The following is a 22,615-nucleotide window of genomic DNA, read 5'->3' as shown; positions in this document are numbered from 1 at the left end:
GTTGTTGTTGCCGTTTATTATAAACAATAATACGGATTTTTTCAGTTTCTAAATTTTCATTGATCACCTGATAAATTTGATCACCATTTATGGCCATACCGATTGTTTTGTCAAGATAAGATATACCACAGCTAATGGACAAACGTGGTCGATCAATAAATTGAAAACTTTCCACCATAATCATTGTGGCCACGATTATCAGCGCTTTATAAAACCACATTGTCATAATTCTGGAACAAAGAAAAAGATTTTTTTTTCATAATTTTTTACGATTTGTTTGGTTTTTATTTTCTGAAAATAAGAAATAAAATTGTTTTATTTTCTTGTTTTTTCGTAATTTAATTCACTATAGTAGTATAGATAATTCAGTTATTGATTGTGACGATGGCGGCGGTGGCGGCGCTGGATTTGGTTGTTTTTTTAACTTTAAATCTGAACGTAATTTCAATGATAATGAATGTAAAAATGATTGTGGTGGTGTTTTTGTTTTCGATGTTGATGATGATGATGATGATGATAAATTCTGTTGATATTGATAAATTGGATACATTCGCCATGATTTTCGCTGTGATAATCGTCGTATTCGTTGTGATAATTTTGAATGTAAATAACAAAATTTCCAATTACGATAACAAGCAATCAATATAATTATCATTAATGGTCCAAGTATTAATATAATGGCTATGATAATTAAAATTTTTAATAATAATCTACGACCAATGAAACCGCCATAATAACCACCTGTTGTAGTTGCTGTATTCAATTTTGTTTTTCCAGTATTCAATTCAATGGTTGTGTTTGTAGTGGTGGTCGTCGTCGTCGTCGTTACGACATCTGTGAATGTCACACCACCATCAACATCATAATAATCATCGATATCGACAATTTCATTTCCATTATTATTATCATTATCATCATGATGTTGACATTTAAAAAAATCTTGATATGATTGTATTCTATATGAAACTTTTGGATTTTTACCATTTTTATTCACCAGAATATGAGTGGAAAATGAAAGAATTTTTTCATTTTGATTTGAAAATAAAAATATTCTTTCAACATCATGGTCACCACCACCACCACCACCACTATGACCACTGATCCGGTCAACAAAACCAAATGTAAATACACTATTATTTAATAAATGATGATTAAATTCATAATTATGCTGTTGTTTTGATCTCGAAGCAAAACCATTAAAAACAATAAATTTTTGAGGATTTTCTGGATCAATGTAAAGTATTTTAGTCCAATCATATATACCAGAAACACCATAATGTTTTGTTGTTAATTTTGCAATATTCAAACTGAATGATTTTTGATTATAAAAATATATAATAATACCATTATTACCGACCGAAACAGTGCCCATAACATTTGGCCGATGTATGTATTCACCAAAAAATATTTTAACATTATCCGAATCAATTTCTTGGCCATAATCACCAATCAGATAACGATAACCATTATAGGTTTTAAGACAATATATACGTATATTTCCATTATCATTAATGGACATTGATATACTCATTATTGTTTGATTAAGATGATCATCATGATCATCATCATTAATAATTTTAATCATCTTTTTTTCAATACGTTCATCCGTTTGAAATATTCCTATCAATTTCTTTACCACATTTGTATGATCATTAATAATGTCATCGATTCCATTTGTCATTAATTGTCCATCAATTAGATTCAATTGATAATTATTATTATTTTTCTTGTCAATTAAAATTGATTTATATGGATCATAGATGATAATCTTTATTGTTTGATTTATATATAAAAATTGATATAAATAACCACCAGTTATTGATAAACCAATTGTTTTCTGTAGATAATTGATACCACATTTTATTGGTTGTCGTTGTTGTTGTTGTTGTTGTTCATCACAAAAACATAATCCAATTATTATGATGATCTGAATTATTAGTCGATTGCGTAACATTTTGGCGAAATGAAAAAAAAAATCAGATTTTCAACAAGAAAAAAAATTCACACAAAGAAAATTTGCATAAAAATATCATCATTTTTAAACGATTTTTTTTTTTTGATCAAATTGTAAAATTTTAATTTCATTTCTCAATTATTGCCGTTGTTGATAATATTTTAGTGTTCGATATTTTGTTATTGTTGTTGTTGGTGATGGTGGTGGTGTTGGTGGTGTTAATTTTGTTCTAGTTTTGATTTTCTTTCGATTTTCAATCGATTCTGATGTCTCTGACGACGACGACGATGATGATGATGAATTTAAATTTTTCAACCATCGTGATTGTAATATTGGTAGTCTACGTCGTCTACGTCGTTGTAGTTGTTGTTGTTGATTATGACAACAACAAAAAAAACAATTACAATAACCATTATGATAACAAATCATTAAAATGATTGCCAATAATGGACCCATTATCATTAGAATTGTCGATATGATAATCACAGTATAAAGAAGTAAATGATATTCTTGATAAACTATTTTCGTTGTTTGTTCAACAACAGTTCTGCTGATTGTTGTTACGTCATTTTTGTATGGATTCTCATCGTCCTCACAATTATCATCGTCATCATTTCCTTTTGTTGGTGGTGGTGGTGGTGGTGGTGGTTGTGATTCACAATAGAAAAAATCTTGATATGATTGTATTGTAATTGGAAATGTCATTTTATCCGTATAGAATGCATTGAAATTGAATGACAGAATTGTTTGGCGAGAATTTGATAATAGAAATACAATTTTTTCATCATTCAAAATGGCAGCATTGTTTGGTGGTGGTCCATCACCTTTGTTGATGATGAAACCATATTCAACTGGTTGAAATGAACGGTGAATATTCTGTTTCATACGATCTGTTTGTTCATTAGACCAATAGTGTGAACGAGTTTGAGCTGAATACAGATAATCTAATCCATTATGATCCATATAATGTAAACGAACCAACAATTTTAGACTATCATTACCATATTTATTTACACGTATGGAATCTTCATTCATTCGATATGATATAAATAATAAATGATCATCATTACTGATGACTATAATATTCGAATCATTGTGATATATCATAAATTTATAAATATCAGAAAAATTTCCATAATTACCAACAAAATACCTGATATGATCAAATGTTTTATAGCAATAAAATTGTAAAAATTTATGATCATCATCAATCATAATTGTAGCACCTAATCGTGATATTTGTTGTTGTGTTGATTTATCATCAATGCCCAATTTAAATAAATCTAATAATTTCTTATAAACATCCGGTGATTGTATTAATTGATTCAGATGATAATAATAATGACCATCGATTAGATTCATTCGATAACGATTCGGTTTATTATTGACTGTGGATATTCTTTTTCCATTAATTTGTTGTTCATATTTTATCACTTGTAATGTTTGATTAGTGTACAGCATTTGATAGATTTGATTATTTTCGGTTATTGATATACCGATCGTGTTATTTAGATAATCACAGCCACATTTAATCATTTTTGGTTGTTGTTGTTGTTGTTGTTCATCCTGGGCATTTCCAAGGTTTAATCTCACCGAAATAAGTAGCGCCAACAACGATGTTGTATACATCGTTTTAATTTCTGGAATCAAATTTTTGTGGTTAATTGAAATTTTCTTTTTTGCAGCATTTTTTCTCATTGTTTTTTTAATTCAAAATTCAATCAAATTATCGATTCATGGTTTATGAAATTTTTTTTTATTTTTTATTCCTACTAATTCGATTAATTTTCTGATGATGATGATTATTTTTCATTTTACTTCTATCAACAAATGTATCGATAGTATCGATTGTTTTCAAAGAAATTGTTTCCGATAATCGATATTTATTTGGATAATAATCGATAGTTGTTGTTGTTGTTGTCTGATCTAATGATCGTCGATAATTATATAAAGCAATCAATATGCTTATCATAACAGCCAATAAAATGATTAATGTTAATATAAAGATGATAATCTTGAGATATTCACCCATTCGATTTGTTCGATTCATTACATGATTTATATCCATAATTTTCGACCATATACAATGAAAATAATCATTGAATTTCATCAAATGAATGTTGTACATTTTTTCACCTTTTAAATCAAATAATAATAATTCATTTACAGCCAATATTTTATCACTGGATACAAGAAATAAAATTTTTTCACTTTCATTTTTTTCAATCACTACACTGTCCATAGTGAATCCATATTGCCATTGATTGTTGAATAATTTATCTTGATTTTCATACCATGAATTTCTATTATCAACACTCAATGCATCTTTATTCAGGCTGAAATAATATCCTTGTTTTGTACGTGAATAAAATGTATGCAGATATATTTGTAATTGTAATTTCTGTCTTTTTTGTCTACGATATAATGACACCTGTGATGTCGTTTGGTCATAATATAATTGAAATAATTGGCCACAATTTGATGAAATCAATGTTATAATTGTCGTATGATTCATTTTCATTATGATAACATCATTATAACCACCGATTGTTTCATAATAACCGAATCGATATTCAATACGATCATATGTTATATATGAATCAAATATATAGCCAGTCATTTTTGTATAACCCATTATGATTCGAATTTCTGGTTTTTGTTCGATTTCTTTTTTTTCTTTCCATTTGAATTGTTCCATTAACATTCGTTCCAATCTATTTGTTGTGAATTCTTTAAAAATAAATAGATAACCATCGATAAGATTTAGTGACCATAATGTTTGATGATGATGGTTATAATTTGCTGATAGATCGGCTGATCGATTTGGATAGACAATAATCCAAAGATTGTTTGCAGAATGATTATAAATAATTTGATAAACATCGAAACCAATAGTTGATATACCAACAGTTTCATTTAGATAATGTTGACCACAATCAATTTTATTGATAGCATTTGTAAGTGTTAATATTGGTTGTTCAAATTCTTCTTGATCAACAGTATTGTTGTTTGCCAATATTAATTTGGCCACCACCATCATCATGATCAATAATAACTGCCAATGCATTATTGGCGAAAAACCCCCACTATTTTTCAGGCTTGAATAAATATATAACATTTTTTAATCATACATTTTTGATCAACAAAAATTTAATTTTTTGAAAAAAAAAATTATAATAATTTAATTGAATCATTTACTTTTTTTTTCAGACACGAAAAAATTGTTGTTGCTGTTGCCATCTATCATACACTGGAATGGTTTTTGGTGATCTTTTAAATAATGTAATTGGAGTACCACCATCATTATAACCACCACCATTCGATATATCCATAAACATATAATCTGTATCATCATTATTCATTGTCATTCCAGGTAATAATCTTCGTGTTCGTATACATATAGTAGCCCCAACGATTGTAAACAACAATATTGCAATGATAACCATACCGCCAATAAATAATGGTATACGATATTGTTCCAACATTTTCATTTTCAATTCCAATAATGGTTCCGATGATGTCATTGATGAAACCAAGTCTGATGATGGTGATGGTGATGGTGTTGGTGTTGGTGTTGGTGATGATGATGATGATGGAGCAAATGATTCTGATTCTGGTGATGAAGCGAATACAGATGATGGCGATAAATCAAAGGATTCTGAAGATGGAGTCGAAAATTCTGGTGATGGAGCCAAAGATTCTGATGATGATGATGATGATGATGATAATGGCAAAGAGGTCTGTGCAATTATTTCATTTTTAAATGGTTTATCTAATTGTTTAATTTTGGCATCAATATGTTGACAATAGAAAAATTCCTCCAATTTCAGGAAAATAAATGGAAATTTTTTAGTAAATTGTCTCAAAACATTTGCATTGAATGATAGTATTAATTTTTTCTGATTTGAAACAATAAATATTCTCCAATAATTATTATTATTCTCTATATTTCTTTCATATAATTCAAATCCATAATTAAAATCATAATCTTCCATCATTTCATTGGTTAATCCGGAAGATATTTGTTTACGAAAAAGCATTACCGTCATGGCTCTGAAATCAAATTTTAGATAACCAACTAATTGTTTATGAAATGAATACCATAAATAAATGGCCAATTCATCATTATCAACATGATATTCAAAACTAAGTGTTGATTCAATAGTAGATACAAGAAATAAATATTTTGTATGACTATTGTCCATATAAAATGATGTTATTGGATTATTTACACTTTGATTACGAAATATACCATTCTGAAAATGTTTATAATCATAGGTTTTTGTTGAATATAATGATGAACGAAATTGTGGATTAGCACCACGAGCACCAATCACTGGTTTACTCCATGCAATATTTATTCTTGGTCTGTGTTTTTGTTGTTCACTGATTTGCGTCATCGATAAATCTGGTCGCCAATTCATTAATTGTTCATTGAATTGTTCTGCAACAGTTTGATTTTCAATTAATTTACTTAATGATAGTGAATAGCCATTAACAAGATTTACGAATGGAAAATTTTGATCAATCGATAATAGATGATCATACATTACTATTAATAAATCAATTTTTTGTTCATTTGTAATTTCAACAAATTGTATTAAATGTTGCTGTATAATCGATATACCAATTGTATTTGGTAGATAATGTAAACCACAATTGATTGTTCTTTGAGCATCATTTGGCAACAATTCCAATGATGATGATTCATGATTGTTGAATAGTAACAAAAACAAAATCCAAAACATCATAAAAAGTGAATAAAACATTTTGAAATGGATTTATTCACATACATGCATGATATTTAAATTTTTTTTTTTTGAAATTAAATTAAATTTAATTTAGTAGCTAAAAATAGCTATTTACTTTACTTACAAAAAAACATTCTGAATATGGCGAAATTCTCGAACAACGAAATTACATTGCACAATTTTCCAATTTTTTTATGACGACGACGATGATGATGATGATAATGATGGTGGTGGTGGTGGTGGTGGACGATCCCATGTGACAATTATCAGGCAATCACATGTGAGAGATAAGATTGTTAATAAATTACGATTTAAAAAAAAAAATTGAAAACTTGTTTTTTCGTTCATTCGTTTGTTTGTTTGTTTTTTTTTAATGTTTCTCACTTGTTGATTTTTTTTCCTCATTCTTGTTTTATTAGGATACAGGATGAATGAACGAACACAAATGAACCCTTACGAACATGCTAAGTAAAAAAAAAAAAAAAAAATGCAACACACATATACATTGTCAATTTATCGTTTGAATTTTTTTTTTTTTCGTTTCGTTTTATTTCATTTTCAAACATTGTATATACATTGTATATACAAATACTGAGAAAGAATTTAGTTTTGTTATTGTTTCTCACATCTGATCTGATCCACATCATGAAAAAAATGTTCATATTCTGTGTGTTCATTATGATGATGATGATGATGATAACAAATTCGTTGGAAGCTAAAAATTCAACACAAAATCATAATAAAAATTCATGTGGTGAAAATCGTAAAATCCATATCGATCTGATTGTACAACAATTTCTAATGTTTGGTCCAAATGGTCGTAAATTTCCTGAAACAATGTCACAATTGCCAAAATTTTGCCGGTGTGTAAATAGCCCATTGTTGATTGTTTTTATTTTTTTTTTATTTTTTAATTAAAATTTTCAATAATCTAGTGAAAGTTCAGATCTTCTTGAAGAAATACGCGATTACTTTGAACAATGTGAAAATGAATATAATCGAGATTTGGCTAAAATTGTTCTGTATTCATTACGACGAATGATACGAATATTTTGTCATCGTAAACAGAATAAAAGGCCAAGTAGAAAATTGAAACGTTTAATAGCTGCATCATCATGTGTTAATCGTTATCGGTTAGAATTCACTTGTCTAGATCGTTATACAGAACGTTCATGGCCATTAATTGGTGCCCAGATTGGTAATCGAAAAATTGATTACATATGCTGGCAAGTATAATTTATCACCTGACATTAAGTGAATTAATTTTATTTTCTAACCAGTAACTATGTAGATACTATGCAATGTATGGATGATTTTAATGATTCTCGTGAATGTTTACATAATGATCGTGATTTATTCCATGAATTTGTCGAACAAATTTTCTCCAATGTAATCAATGTATTTTGTGTTGGTGAAAATTCCCTGGATTCATTAGATCATTGTCAACGTATTGAATCAAAACGACCAAAAACATTTCAAACTATTGATGAAGAAATTGAAGCAAAAAAATATCATTCATTAATGATGGTTACATTTGCAATATTGAATTCTATGAATCAACAACAACAACAGCAGCAGCAGCAACCAGTTACCTTTACCAAATGATGATGATGATGAGATAAAAAAGCAAAAGCAATCATCATTCTATTTATATTTCAAAGCTTGATTTAATATGTGATAATCAATCAACGACATGGTTAAAATAAAAATAAGTACAATAAATAAATAAATAATATATAATAATAATATTAATTTGATGACAATATGTCACAAACACAACAACAAAAACAACTTTGCCAAGAATCTAGAAAAAAAAATTGCACAAAGTACACACAACTTTATTATGAGCAATAATGTGATGTGTTTTTTTTTTTTTTTTTTTGATAACGATGATTCCTGTCGACTAATCAACAAGCTTTTTTTTTGGTAGGTAGTGGTAGAAAGTAAAAAAACAAAAAAGTAAATTAGATAAAAAAAAATTCCAATATAAATCAGATATATAATATATCAAACGAAAATCTTTTTTTTTTGCGAATTCAAAAAACAAATTTTCAATTAAATCGATTCGTTTTGCTGTTGATTTTTTTTCAATTTTATGATAAAAAATTGAATTGAATGTAATGATTATTTTTATTTTAAACTTGTGCTATACTATATGCAGCAACAAGCTTTGTATAAATGCAACAAACACACAAGCATTCAGTTTCACTCTTGGGAAATATTGGAATTAAAAATTTAATAACGAATAAATATATAGATGAATGATGTTTTTAAAAAAATATTCACCATCATCATCATCATTTTTCATTCGTTTGGTTTTCATTGTTATTGTCATCATAGTTGGTTCAAATTATCATCAATCATATGGTTATGCTAAACGAAATGAAACAAATAAAAATTGCAATGATGAACGAAAATCGCAAACAGATCTTTTTATGCAACGTTTTTTGACATTTGGTTCAAATGGTCGATCGTTTCCCGAAACATTGGCACAATTAAATGGCTATTGTGATGAAGGGAAACGATTACTTGTAAAAATAGAAAAATATTATTTAGAATGTGAAAGTAAATATATTCAAGACCTGTCCAAAATTGGTATGTATTCATTACGACATATAATACGAACATTTTGTCGTTTAAAATCATCGACCAATGCCACTATGACTAAACAACAATCAAATCGACAAAAAAAATCAATGAAAAAATTGAAAAGATTATTGGCCGTAGCACCATGTTTAAATCGTTATAATCTGAATTTTAAATGTCTAGATCGATATGCTGAACGTTCATGGCCATTGGTAAAAGCATCGATTGGTAATCGAAAAATTTCATACATTTGCTGGTAAGTAACCGTATATGAGAGATGATCAATGAATTATTGACAATCAAAATTCTTTAGTAATTATGTAGAATCAATGGATTGTGTGGATCGATTTATCACTGGTATTGATTGTATCCGCCATGAACATCAATTATTAACAGAATTCGTTGACGATATATTTGTAAATATGAACATCAATTATTAACAGAATTCGTTGACGATATATTTGTAAATATGATCAATGCACTTTGTATTGGCGATAATGCAGCCGATTCGGACCGTTGTGAACGTTTAGAATCAACGAGGCCAAAATTTACAAATTCAGTTGAAGAAAAATCTGTTCATAAATTCAAATCTTTTATGATGGCTTCATTTGAAATTTTGAATTCAATTCAATGATTTCTGGTAAAACTTTTGTCAAATGTTCACATGATACTAAAAAAAAAGAAAAAAAAACAAAACGAATAAAATTGGAAAAAAGAAACAATTTTGAAAATCAATTACACATACCTGTTTGAGATATATTTTTCTTATCAATTTTTTTTTTGCTTTCGATTCACATAAAATCAATATACAAGTACGCTTGACCATAAAAAACAGTATTTTGATGCTTTAAGATTCAAAAATGAAAAAAAAATTCCAATATTAATTTCAATTCAATAAAGAAGTGGCATGTATCTGTTTTGCTTACCCTCCCTCGCCACTATCCCTACCATCACCATTTTTTTTCGAATCAACAAGTTTTTTATCTTAAAATCTAAAAGAAATTAATTAAAATTCAAAATTCGATTTTTTCGAATGATAACCACAACAATATAAAATATATAAAATCATCATCTTATAAAAAAAAATATGAATCTTTTTTTCACACGTCACATTTTTTTCAAAAAAAAACGCAAAAATTCCATTTAATTCAAATTTTTTTGTTTAAATCAATCATTTATTGATTGAATGAATCATGGAAAACAAATATCCATCTTCATCATTTTTCATTCGTTTTGTTTTCATTGTTATTGTCATCATTGTTGGTTCAAATCATCATCAATCATATGGTTATGTTAACCGAAATGAAACAAATAAAAATTGCAACGATGAACGAAAATTGCAAACCGATCTTATAGTGCAATATTTCATAACATTTGGTAAAAATGGTCGATCGTTTCCCGAAACATTCACACAATTGAATGATTTTTGTGATGAATCGAAACAATCACTTGAAAAAATAGAAAAATATTATTTAGAATGTGAAAGTAAATATAATCAAGATCTGTCCAAAATTGGTGTGTATTCATTACGTCATATAATACGAACGTTTTGTCGTTTAAAACCATCAGACATTGACACTACGAATAAACACCAATCAAATCGACGAAAAAAATCAATGAAAAAATTGAAAAGATTATTGGCCGTAGCACCATGTTTAAATCGTTATAATCTGAATTTTAAATGTCTAGATCGATATGCTGAACGTTCATGGCCATTGGTAAAAGCACCGATTGGTAATCGAAAAATTTCATACATTTGCTGGTAAGTGACCGTATATGAGATGATCAATGAATTATTAACAATCAAAATTCTTTAGTAATTATGTAGACGCAATGGAGTGTTTGGATCGATTCATCACTGATATCGATTGTATCCGCCATGAACGTCAATTATTAACAGAATTCGTGGACGATATGTTTTTAAATATGATCAATACACTTTGTATTGGCGATAATGCAGCCGATTCGGATCGTTGTGAACGTTTAAAATCAACGAGACCAAAATTTAAAAATTCAACTGAAGAAAAATCTGTTCATAAATTTAAGTCTTTTCTAATGGCTTCATTTGAAATTTTGAATTCAATTCAAGAATAATAATTGTTCAGTTGATTGTTGATTCTGACCATTTTTTTCGTAAATAAAATTCCAATATTTGTTTTAAACACAATAAAACTGTGTAACAGTCGATGATTGTATTTCAATTTGACTCATTCGTGCTTGAATTCGTTGTAACCATCGTACCAATACGGTGGATAACATCATTGCATCATTTTTAGTTTGTGCAGGAACGGGCCAACTAATCAATGTTTTTAATCTAGCCGTTACATGATCAGATAGCTGTCCTGGATAGCTATTGAAAAATGGTAACCATAAAGGAAGTAACTGTGAGGAAAATTAGAGAAAAAAAATTATTATACATTTTTCATAATCAATGCTGATATCATACTCGTGCCAGTATTTCTGAATTACATTCCATCAATGTTTCCATTAACGAAAGAAAATGCAATGTAATCGTATCGGCAAGCTGTAAATCAAATTTTGAAAAAAAAAGTTTTTTAAAATAAAATTTTATGAAATTTGAACATTTTTATGCAAAAAAATGAACTAAATAAAAATGAATAAAAAAGCCAGGAAATTGGCTCGACATACCTGTGGTATTTCCTGTTTTTTTTTGTAAACAAAGTAAAGCCAAGATCATATAAATTAGCGAAAAAAAGCAACAACAAGCACAAAATTGATTAGCGAAAAGAAAAATATAAAACAATTCAACTTACGGTCATTGAATGGCTAATAATCTGCAAAATTCCAGGTGTAACTTTGGTCCAAAAATCTGTCAATACCAGAATGTTTTGATGTGCTGCATCTGAACCGGGTGGATTTTGTGATGCCAATTGTTCACAATATACGGTCCACAATTGACATAGTAGAAATGCATAAAACAATGCAGACATGTGAACGACAGATGATTTGGATTCAGAACCAAAACCGGCCAATATAACATGGACATGTTCGGCAACATGATTACTAACATCCAATGGTATTGGTTGTGATACCAGTAATGATGATTGTGATGGATGACATTTCATCAATGCCGTATGCTGTAATGAACCCAACAATATCCATGATAATAATCGTACATGAGCAATACATTCAGAAAATTCTTTTGGCCCATTCTGTATTGATGGTAATGAATATAACCATGGTAAATATTTCGTAATAGCTTTCGAATCTGATCCACCTAATCGGGTAAGTTCCAATGCTAAAAATTGTGATACACCAGCTTTAAGATTACCACCCAATGTTTCTTGATTGATATGAATAGATGTTCCTTGAAAATTACTACGTAATTTAGCTAATGCATGTAAATCACCAATAAATTCCAATAACTCGGGTATGAAACATCGAAGACATTCGGTTGCATTCGTAGTGGGAAGTTCAACCGTGATACCGGTTAAACCAAGCTGTCGATTTTGATTACGTTCCAATGATTGTACAGAAATCGAATATGGAAGTGAACCACCAGCATCTTCTAATGCCCATTGTACTAATGCGAAAATATTTTCATCCGGTGCCTGTGTTCGAAAACGTAATGCCTGTACAAGTTCCTGGGCGAATGTACGTGCAACACAGAAACGATCACGATCACGTACATATGCACGATTACAATGAATACAAAGATCACGTACATGTTCCAACAGAATGGGTGAATGTTGAAATATATGTGCCAAAATTTTAGTAACTGGATCCAAAATTGATCGATGTGCACCAATACCGGGTATTTTAAACAATGCCAATAATACACGCATCAATGGCACAAGATTATGAATATTTGGCGCTATATCCACCAGATTGAATGCTAATCGACGAAGATAATTTTCTAAAGGGGTCATTAGATCAGACCATGGTTGATTAGCAACGATTGATGCGCCCATTACCGGTACATTTGCACCATATTGACTTGAAATTATTGGTGATAATGTTGATAGGGAACAACTTTGTGTTACATTATAATCAACGAAAACACATTCAAAATATGTGGCTACATTTGATAAGGTGAGAAGAATTTGTGCCAATGGTGGTAATTGTTTATCATCTGTTAATGCTTCAAACAACTCTTTCAATGGTGTCACCTGGTTCAATTCGACAAAATCCGCTAATGATATGGCTATCGAACGAAACATGATAATATCACCAGAATGTGTTTGAAAAATTTGACGAAATATTCCATTCGAATTCAATTGATGCAATGTACAACGAATGAATTGTCGAGCAATACTGGCCGTGTTACCTGGAAGATGAATATTACTTTCCATTTGCCATGGAAAAACACAACGTAATGCATAACGAGATGTTAGTTTCAATATCTGTGGTAATGTAGGTGCAGCCAACGTTGGATTACGATGAACAAATGTAGCCAGAGCAACTAGACAAAGGCCAAGTTCATGTTCATCAAATTTTTCAATAGGCATACTACAACCATTACAAAGTTCAAATTGTTGTTGATGATGATGAAAAGATAGATCCGAATTGGTCGAATCATTTGATCGTCCTGTTTGTTCTTTACTTGATTGTGGTTGTTGTTGCTGTTGTTGTTGTGATTCCGATTGTGTATTCATCATTATTGTATCTGGAATCTGTTGTTGTTGTTGTTGTTGTGCAGGACGAGCAGATGCTGGGGCTGAAAATGAATGCGGTGATGTCGATGAGGTTCCTGTTCCAGGTTCTGATGATTGTTGTAGTTGCGGTGGTGGTGTTGAAAAAATTAATGAACTTGTCTGTTGTTGTGGCATCGATTTTATTGCTGATGATGATGATTTATTTTTTGTTTTCTTTTTCTTTTTATCTTGCTGTTGTTTTGATGATTTTGAACATTTCATTATTGTTTCTGGTTTCGATGATGTTAATGATGTTGTTTTTATACTTATCGATGATTCAAATGATGGTGATTCAATTTTTGTTGGTGATGATGGTTGGGTTTGGGTTTGTGTTGGTGGCATTCGTTGTTGCTGCAAATGATTAATCGTTGTTGGTCTCTGTATTAATTGATGAATTGTCTGCTGCTGCTGTTGTTGTTGTTGTTGCTGCTGCTGCTGTTGTTGTATTTGATTATTATTTAGATTAGGACTTGATGCCGATTTTACTGGTGAAAGATTTTTTTTGATTTTTTGATTAATAATTGTTTTTGTTAAATGTTGTTGAGAGGGTTGTTGTTGAGAAGGTTGTTGTTGTTGTGATGATTCCGGTACAATTATTTCTTTTGATGATACAGCTGTAGTTGGTGATACAATTATTTGTGATTTTTTCAATTCTGGTTCAAGTTCTGGTCGAATTGTTGCAATAACTAATCGTGGTCTTGAATTTGAATGTGATGATGATGGATCCATTGAATCCATTGATTTGGATGATGGTAATAGTTTATCACTGTCATCAGGACTTTTATTGGTCGTAGCAATAGTTGTATGTTGTCGTATTAAATGATGACGATTACGACGAGAAGATTCTTGTTGTTGACCAGTTGTTGATCTTTCTACCGATCTACTACCACCGGTTAATGTATGTGATCTTGAATGATGTGGCCGTGGTCCAATTGGTAATAAACGTTCTTTAGATTGATTACGTTGTGGTGGTGGTAGCTGACGAAATGCTTCCAATGTTTGTTGATAATTCAGACAACAAACTTGACCAGTAGCGGCAGCACAACAACAACAACATGGTTGACTATTACTAATTGTTGTTGATTGACTTGGATTGCCCATACTACCAGGTGTGGTTGCGGTTTGTTCAGATTTCATTGATGATTGTTGCGGATCCATAGATTGTTGTTGTTGTTGTTGTTGCAACATTGATGGATATAATGGACGCCGTTGTAGACTTGTACGAATTGCTTCACATAATTCACCACCAACCGGTAATAATCGTTCCATCAGTATAGATGGTGGCAGCGGTGATGGTGTCGAAGATGTTTCCATCGATTGTGATGATTCAATTATTTTACGTGAATCCTGGACAACTTTATGGACAGATTTTTTCCCTTGTTTCGAATGTTGTTGTTGTTGTTGTTGATTGTGGTGATGATGATGATGATGATGATCAGTATAAACTTCAACTTTTTCCACTTTAATCTCATCCAATTCTTTGACAATTTCTTTTTTAATCAACGATGATTGCTGTTGTTGTTGTTTTTCTTTCATGGTTTTTTGTTGTTCCAATTCTTTAGCTTTATCAATCAACATTAGCATTACATTCAATTCTTCATCTGGTTGTTGTTGTTGTTGTTGTTGATCATTATGATTCGAATCTTCTATAATGGGCGAATCAATCGATTGTTGTTTAGATGTTACTGATGTTGCTTGTGGTGGTGGTGGTGGTGGCGATGAAATTTGTTGTGGCTGTTGTTGTTGTTGTTGTTCACCTGCTGATAAAATCATTTTAGCAGCAGATAATGTTGTAATTGTATCATCGTTTGAATTACAAATAGATTTTGTCTGTTGCTGTGATTGTTGTTGTTGTTGTTGTTGTTGTGGATTTCTTGTTGATTCTTTTTGTTCACGTGATCGTCGTCTAGCTGCAGCATCAGGATTACATTTATGTTCCAATGCTGATTCCAATGTATTCTGTACAATTTGTATCAGATGCTGTATGAATTTTGCATTCATTGTAGATGATGCGTATTGATGTTTATATAGAATAATGATCAATGAATTTAACCATGATCTACGAAGATGTGATTGCAATAACCACAATGAATATGATGGTTGAAAATGTTCCAAATCACTAACATAAATACAACGATATTCTGCAGGACAATATACCATTACTGGAAATATTAACGATAATAATAATGATCCAACCGAAAGATTCATATCCAATACATCAGGTAATGCTGATAGAAAAGCTGAAAATACGGATTTTCGTCGTAAATCATATGCACTTAATAAGAAGATATTCTCTGACATACTATAACCAAGTAATGTATTCAAATGTCTCAATACAATAATTTGTGTACGATTCAATGATTTATCATCGATTGGATGTTGTGGATCTGGATATGATAAAAATTGCATAAATAAAAATACCAGCAAATGTAATGTTTCTTGATCACAATATTCACCACCACCACCATCATCCATTGTACGATGTACAACATTGAATAACATTAGTTCTTCTTGTGCCATATCTTGTTTACTTTGCCCTTGATCTTGAAAAAAATTATTTGGAAATGCTGAACCAGTGAGGGCAGCAAGTTTTGAACTTTTTCGATTTATAGCCGCTTGATTTGAGGCTGATAAATTTTTCATCATTTTTTCACTACGATGATGATGTGGACGACCACTACTACTACCAATTATCATTGATCCACTACCATCTGTTCCTGGTACACCACCGGAACTAGATACAGATGACTGTTGTTGTTGTAATTTTTGAAATAAATGTGATTTTGATGAATGTTGTTGACCACCATGATGAATAGATGACGGTAATTGAAAATCAACACTACTAGCAGATTGACCAACATTGATAACATTTGTCGAGCGTAATGCATGTGTAAAAAAACCAGCAACCGATAAAAGATGTCGTTTTTCATTACGTCCACTAAAATGATGTGGTAATAGTGAACGTTTCAAATGAATATGTCCCAATGCTTCTTGAGCACGGCTAACTTTTTTCTTATACGTTTCAGAATGTACATTTGTATTACGTAAATCACGTGTACCAGATTCAGTTGCTGTTGCTGCGGTACCGGTACCAGTACCGGATGTAGCCATCATATCCATCATATCCGATGATCCAGTCATATTATTATTATTACGAATAACAACTGTTGGTAATACTTGTGCTTCAAGAAACAGGGCATCAAAACGATTTAGGAAAAATTCCCATGTTAATATACGACGTTCATTCAAGTGATTGAATAGCTGCAAAAGACTTGAAAGAACCAAACAACGATCAACAATGACGAGATCAAATTGCATTTCTAAACATATGACATATATTTTCAATGATGCTGCACGCATTAATTCCAATGCGGTTAATGCACGTTGTGCAACGGCAGAATTAATATCATCCAATGTCTGTATCAAATGTATGAACAAACTGGATAACGCCGATTGAATGGATGGTGAATTTTTCATCGATGATTGATCAATAAATTGTGAAAATGTTGCCACACGTTCAATAGCGGCGAATCTAGTGCACCAATCATCGGAACGAAATTCCGTATTGATTGTACGTACCAGAACAGCAAGACCACCAGGTAATGCAATACAATGTAGCAATAATGGTACGGCAATTTGTGATATTTGTGAAAATTCAGCCTGTAATAAACGCCATAAACTAATAACCAAATATTTACGTTGACAACGGAGAAAAAATTTACGTTTCTTTTCATGTTTAGCCATTTGTACGAATACACCACAATGTAATGTTAACAATTTCAAACATTGAAGTAGATGATAAAGAACATCTGGATCAGAATGCAAAGGTATTTCCTGCAATAATTTCAATGTTAATCGTTCCGAAAGTGTTAATTGTTCAATCCATTTTGGTTCATTCGAATCATCATCATCATCATCATCATCATCATTGTCATCAATATTATCATCGGCTATTTCAACATCATCATTGTCATCTTGTTGTTTTTGTTGTCCATTATTTTCATTGATTGGAAACAAAAATAAACCATGATCTTTTGAAATACGTGCAAATGTATTCATGGTTTCTGTTTCCAAATGTTGATCAGCCAGATCAGGTATAATAGTCAATTCAATAATTGGTGTATATAATTGTATTATTTGTAATGAAAGTTGATACCAAATGGAACAAAGTTCACAGAAAAAACATTCTGTAAGCACAGAATCTGGTTTAAACATTTGACTTGTATCTGGTGGACGTTTCATCGATGAATGACATGTATGTGGTCCATGTGTACATTCCGTAGTATGGATCATTTCATACAATAGGATCAATGTGTTGAAACCAAAATCTGAATCTGATTTAGACATTTTTGCCAATGTTAATGGTTGATACGATTTTTTCTGATCATTAAAACCTTTATGACCTGGTTGATCTGGTAGATATTCAAATTGTTTGACAATTATATCCAACATTAATACATAACATGATAATTGTGATTGTTGTACATTTTCCATCGATATTGATGGTAAAACTGCCATTGATGCTGATTGTGGTATTTCTGGTTGTTGTGGTGTCGATGTCATTGATTGTTGTTGTTGTTGTTGTGGTGGTGGTTGCGGTTGTACTTCCTGTTGATCTTTTTTTGTTGTTGTTGTTGGTGGTGGTTGTGTTGTTGTTGTTGTTTAGTTTCTTGTTCCAATTTCTGTTGTTGTTGCTGCTGTTGAATGCACATTTCACGTAAACTTTGAAATGATTTAATACCAGCCAGAAACATTTGTTCCAATAAATACATTGGAACAGGAATCTCTAATAACGTTAATATTTGTAACCAAGATAATGCCTGCTCTTGTTCACCGGGTAATTGTTGATCAAATGATCGTGATATAAATCGATACATAACATCAGCTTCAAGACCCAGTGGAGAAAGATCAGGATCCAATACTTTGGATAATAAGATTTTCAATTCAGATAATTCATCTTCTGCCAGATCATAACGGAATGATTCCATCCAAAATGGCATTATATAGGACCAAATATCTGGTGTAATTATATCATATGGTACTAAACATAGAAGACGTTTAAATCCTTCTTTTATCTGATTTGTCATCGATGGCCAACATTCCCAATGGCCACCGATTTGGGCATGATCTGGTGGACTTGGTACAAGGCAATTAGCAAACAGACAGAATTGTGATTCGATAACTTTCATAAGCCAACCATGTATGGATTCGGATTTTATTCGTTCCAATGCTGATCCAGCTTGATCATCTGGTAAACAAGCAGTATTATGAAACCATTGACAAAGCATCGCTAACATACGTCCCAATAATTCAATACGTTCATTTGTATTGGCTTCAGCTGGATCAACTAATCCAATCAGCAGCCATATTCCATATCGGCTTAATAATTGTCGTTCTTCAATGGATGAATCATTAGAATCACCAGCTGTTTGTTGACCAACACCACCACCACCACCATCACGTCCACGATCACTGCCACCAATATTCGAGTTACCACCACCGGCACCTGTTGCACCACCACCGCCGCCACGATCACTACCTCCACCTGGTCCAGAAGCTGTACCATCAGTTCCACCGGAACCAGCAATACCACCAGGACCAGAAATACCAGCACCACCACCACCGCCACCACCAGTCATACGATCAGCACCTAATGATGAACCCATCGCACCGGTATAGGCACCTGTTCCATGAGTTCTCATGTAACGTTCACCTTCTTTTGTAGATTTATCCATTGCAGCTGCTTCACGTAATAATGCTACCACTGCTTCAGTGAAATGTTGTTGAGCTTCCAATGGAAGTTGCCAAAATGATCGAAGATGTTCTTGAACCAAATGATTACTACCAGAATGTCTACCACCAGTTGTCGTTGTTGATGATGATGAATTTGGGGAGGCTGACGTTGGCGATTGTTGTTGATTAACAACACCGGAAGCATTTGTTGCCAGTGTTGTTGTCGGTGTTGTCGATCGCACAGCAATTGTACCACCATGTCTTTGTTCATGACATTGTAGACATAATCTTACTGGTTTATTACAATTGAAACTTGTACATTCTGTACTAAAACAAGTGACAACAGCTGGTTGTAATTGATGTTGTTGTTGATGATGATGATAAGGCATTGGTCGGCCAGTTGTTTGTTGTTGTTGCTGCTGCTGCTGTTGTTGTTGTTGTTGTTGTTGTTGTTGACCAAGACAAGATTTACTTTCACATGTATAACTTATTTCAGTCATTGGATGCAAAACATTCAATAAAATATCTTGACTTTTGATTGATTTGTTCAATGAATTTTGTTCCCGCACCAATTCAGCACATTCAATACAGATCAACAGTGGTATTGGTGGTCGACCTTTTAAATCGATCGATGCTGGTAATGCTGTCATACCGGAGGCAGTTTGACCACCACCACCGCCGCCACCACCACCACCAGCTCCACCAGATTGTCCACCACCGGTAATAGTTGACGAACTTTGATCAATTTGTGCAAAACAAATTTTCACTGCTTCATTGTTCAATGTATTTTGACAGGTATCATTCTGACATGTCAACGGTTTCCATTGTTGATGTTTTTCCGATAATTGTTTCCGATCCAATATACTTGGATTTAAACCGGGCCAATATTGAAATAATAATTCCACTGAAGCATGTCGTGCCTTACCGGTTCCATAAGCGATAACCACCAATAAATCTTGTATAATATTCGATTTCAGACGCATTAAACATTCTAATAATTGTGAATGTAATGATAATGAATCTGTATGGCTAAGAACGGTCATCAATATCGATGGTATGGATGCATTTGCAAAATCGAATACATCATTATCTTTTGTTTCACCTAGAAAAGAAAAGTGAATCGATTAATCGATATTTTTGTCGATATATAATAAAACTTACTATAAAGTGTAAATGGTAGAATATTATAGCATAACATATCGATTATATCTTGATGTGAAATAAAATTCAACGAAATTGTATTGGCAACACTTAATGGCATTGAATCCATTAATTCATGTTCAAGAAATGGTACCAAACAAACTAATGCATGTAGTAGATATTCAAAAACAATCGGTGCATTCGATGACAATGATGATTGAATATTGGCAAATGAATCAAGCATACCGCTTAATGTATAGAAAAGATTACGATAATCAAGATTTGGAAAAAAACCAATCCTAATTGAATCACGATTTGGATCACGAATCAAATCAATCGGTATACATGGTACATCACGTAGAATGGTCAATAATGCTTGTGAGAAAAATTTCAATACATTTATTATGTCCGGTATTGATGGATATGGTGTGATGCCATTCAACAAACGATGATGATAATCCTGTAAGTTTCTTATTTTTGCCGAGACTGAAAAAAATAAAAAAAAAACAAAATGAAATTAATTAGTGAATACAAATTTTGAAATTTAAAAACAAAAAAAAATTTTTTTAAAATCATCGAACCAAAAGAACGAAATTGAATCGAATGGAATAGGATTCGCATAGTGTTTTTGGTCGAGTTTCGAAAAAAAATGGACAGAATGAACTAGAAAGAACGGAATCCAACTTACAACTGGCGGCTCGTGTTCCCATTTTCAACATGATTGCTGATTTTTTTTTATTTTTTGATCGTTTTGGTTGTTTATTCGATGTTTTCTTTTTGGATTTACAATCAATCAATCAATCAATCGATCAATCGAAGAGGAGAATTCTTTTTTTTTGTGATATAATCTGAATAAACACGAGAAATTTAAAGCAATAAAAACCCAACAACAACAACAGCAGCATAGCACGATGATCATAAAATTCACTCAGAGCCATAACCGCACACACAGATGGATGATCATCAATAAATTTTCTCTCTCTCTCTCTCTCTCTGTGTGTGTTTGTTTGATGATTTTTGAAGAAAAATTTTCGTCGAAATGAATGAAATTAACAAATGGAAAAAAAATTTTTTTTTTGTTTGGTTCATGTCAAATTTTCGAATGTAAACAAAGTTAGTGTGTGTGTGTGTGTAGTGGAATATATTCTCTCTGGTTTTTTTTTCTTGCATCCATCTTTCTTTGGTTGTGTTTGCTCTATAATCATCAACTCGAATGCTATTATTGGTAAAGTAGGCAGTAGTGAGCATCCTCTTTTTTTTGTTCGGTTTACACTTGATGTGATCCAATACCAAAAAAAAAAAAAAAAAAATCGGGCAAAAAAAAACACAGAGACTGCATCCTTTTTTTGATCATTTTGGTTGATATAGAAATCAGCACTGTGTGTGTGTGTGTGTGTGTCTGTGATGTTTGGGTGTATATAGCAATTGTTTGAAGAGCGATTTGAAGAAAAGCGGCGTGTATGGCTCTAGTGGCGGAAGTGGTGGTGGAATTAGCAACCTGAATATGGTGAAAATGCGTTATTGACCCTTTCATGAGGAAGATTGAAACATTGGACGACCGATTTTTTTCCTATGTTATCCGATGATGGTCGCTATTTTCTTTCTATCAGCGCGCCATGATCGTATGAAACCAATCGGTGTAATCAGTGATATTCAATCAGCCTTTCATAATATCGAAATCAACAAAGAACATCGTGACTACGTGAAATTTTTATGGTTGAATTTGGATGATGATAAATTAATGTGCTATCGTTTCAATCGTCTGCCATTTGGTCTATCGTCTAGCGGCTAAATTA

At 31.6% G+C, this 22,615-nt stretch overlaps 6 protein-coding genes across 6 annotated transcripts; 3 read left to right on the top strand and 3 right to left on the bottom strand.

The window, feature by feature from the left end:
• Positions 1-335: 335 nt before the first annotated feature.
• Positions 336-5,042, bottom strand: LOC124497690 (uncharacterized). Its single transcript, XM_075734152.1, has 2 exons — positions 3,749-5,042; positions 336-1,899 (listed from the first exon to the last, which is right to left on the bottom strand). Exons 1-2 carry the CDS (start codon positions 5,019-5,021, stop codon positions 347-349), a joined length of 2,826 nt encoding a protein of 941 aa, XP_075590267.1. The 5' UTR covers positions 5,022-5,042; the 3' UTR covers positions 336-346.
• Positions 5,043-5,159: 117 nt separating this feature from the next.
• On the bottom strand, positions 5,160-6,723 carry LOC142597799 (uncharacterized). Its single transcript, XM_075734065.1, has one exon. It carries the CDS (start codon positions 6,721-6,723, stop codon positions 5,161-5,163), a length of 1,563 nt encoding a protein of 520 aa, XP_075590180.1. The 3' UTR covers position 5,160.
• A 133-nt stretch (positions 6,724-6,856) lies between these two features.
• On the top strand, positions 6,857-7,941 carry LOC124497374 (uncharacterized). The gene is made up of 4 exons (XM_075734337.1): positions 6,857-6,985; positions 7,125-7,173; positions 7,306-7,568; positions 7,641-7,941. The coding sequence occupies exons 3-4, from the start codon at positions 7,351-7,353 to the stop codon at positions 7,939-7,941; spliced, it is 519 nt and encodes a 172-aa protein (XP_075590452.1). The 5' UTR covers positions 6,857-6,985; positions 7,125-7,173; positions 7,306-7,350.
• A 1,021-nt stretch (positions 7,942-8,962) lies between these two features.
• Positions 8,963-9,957, top strand: LOC124498090 (uncharacterized). The gene is made up of 3 exons (XM_047061799.2): positions 8,963-9,547; positions 9,605-9,717; positions 9,765-9,957. Exons 1-3 carry the CDS (start codon positions 8,967-8,969, stop codon positions 9,923-9,925), a joined length of 855 nt encoding a protein of 284 aa, XP_046917755.2. The 5' UTR covers positions 8,963-8,966; the 3' UTR covers positions 9,926-9,957.
• Positions 9,958-10,335: 378 nt separating this feature from the next.
• LOC142597823 (uncharacterized) lies at positions 10,336-11,463 on the top strand. The gene is made up of 2 exons (XM_075734336.1): positions 10,336-11,053; positions 11,109-11,463. Exons 1-2 carry the CDS (start codon positions 10,485-10,487, stop codon positions 11,383-11,385), a joined length of 846 nt encoding a protein of 281 aa, XP_075590451.1. The 5' UTR covers positions 10,336-10,484; the 3' UTR covers positions 11,386-11,463.
• On the bottom strand, positions 10,828-21,803 carry unc79 (UNC-79 domain-containing protein). Its single transcript, XM_075734335.1, has 7 exons — positions 21,401-21,803; positions 20,841-21,305; positions 18,627-20,781; positions 12,066-18,570; positions 11,941-11,952; positions 11,738-11,815; positions 10,828-11,673 (listed from the first exon to the last, which is right to left on the bottom strand). The coding sequence occupies exons 1-7, from the start codon at positions 21,438-21,440 to the stop codon at positions 11,449-11,451; spliced, it is 9,480 nt and encodes a 3,159-aa protein (XP_075590450.1). The 5' UTR covers positions 21,441-21,803; the 3' UTR covers positions 10,828-11,448.
• Positions 21,804-22,615: the final 812 nt, after the last annotated feature.

This window comes from Dermatophagoides farinae, chromosome 9 (assembly GCF_024713945.1).
Source record: "Dermatophagoides farinae isolate YC_2012a chromosome 9, ASM2471394v1, whole genome shotgun sequence".
Classification (NCBI taxonomy): Eukaryota; Metazoa; Arthropoda; class Arachnida; order Sarcoptiformes; family Pyroglyphidae; genus Dermatophagoides; species Dermatophagoides farinae.
The sequence above is the reverse complement of the archived record's forward strand: the minus strand, read 5'-3'. Positions and strand labels throughout refer to the sequence as shown.

Bases quoted from the DNA above. Each gene is read 5' to 3' on its own strand.
- LOC124498090 (XM_047061799.2), top strand. From the start codon at position 8,967: ATGATGTTTTTAAAAAAATATTCACCATCATCATCATCATTTTTCATT. The intron at 9,548-9,604 runs GTAAGTAACCGT...AAAATTCTTTAG, and splicing joins AAAATTTCATACATTTGCTG to TAATTATGTAGAATCAATGG. The intron at 9,718-9,764 runs ACATCAATTATT...TTGTAAATATGA, and splicing joins CGATATATTTGTAAATATGA to TCAATGCACTTTGTATTGGC.
- LOC124497374 (XM_075734337.1), top strand. From the start codon at position 7,351: ATGAAAAAAATGTTCATATTCTGTGTGTTCATTATGATGATGATGATG. The intron at 7,569-7,640 runs GTGTGTAAATAG...TCAATAATCTAG, and splicing joins CAATTGCCAAAATTTTGCCG to TGAAAGTTCAGATCTTCTTG.
- LOC124497690 (XM_075734152.1), bottom strand. From the start codon at position 5,021: ATGCATTGGCAGTTATTATTGATCATGATGATGGTGGTGGCCAAATTA. The intron at 1,900-3,748 runs ATCAGAAAATTA...GATTATGTTTTT, and splicing joins AATGAAAAATAATCATCATC to GTGATGAACAACAACAACAA.
- LOC142597799 (XM_075734065.1), bottom strand. From the start codon at position 6,723: ATGTTTTATTCACTTTTTATGATGTTTTGGATTTTGTTTTTGTTACTA.
- unc79 (XM_075734335.1), bottom strand. From the start codon at position 21,440: ATGCGAATCCTATTCCATTCGATTCAATTTCGTTCTTTTG. The intron at 18,571-18,626 runs ATTGGAACAAGA...AACAACAACAAC, and splicing joins CAGCAGCAACAACAACAGAA to AAAAAAAGATCAACAGGAAG. The intron at 11,674-11,737 runs GTATGATATCAG...TTTTCCTCACAG, and splicing joins ATTCAGAAATACTGGCACGA to TTACTTCCTTTATGGTTACC.
- LOC142597823 (XM_075734336.1), top strand. From the start codon at position 10,485: ATGGAAAACAAATATCCATCTTCATCATTTTTCATTCGTTTTGTTTTC. The intron at 11,054-11,108 runs GTAAGTGACCGT...AAAATTCTTTAG, and splicing joins AAAATTTCATACATTTGCTG to TAATTATGTAGACGCAATGG.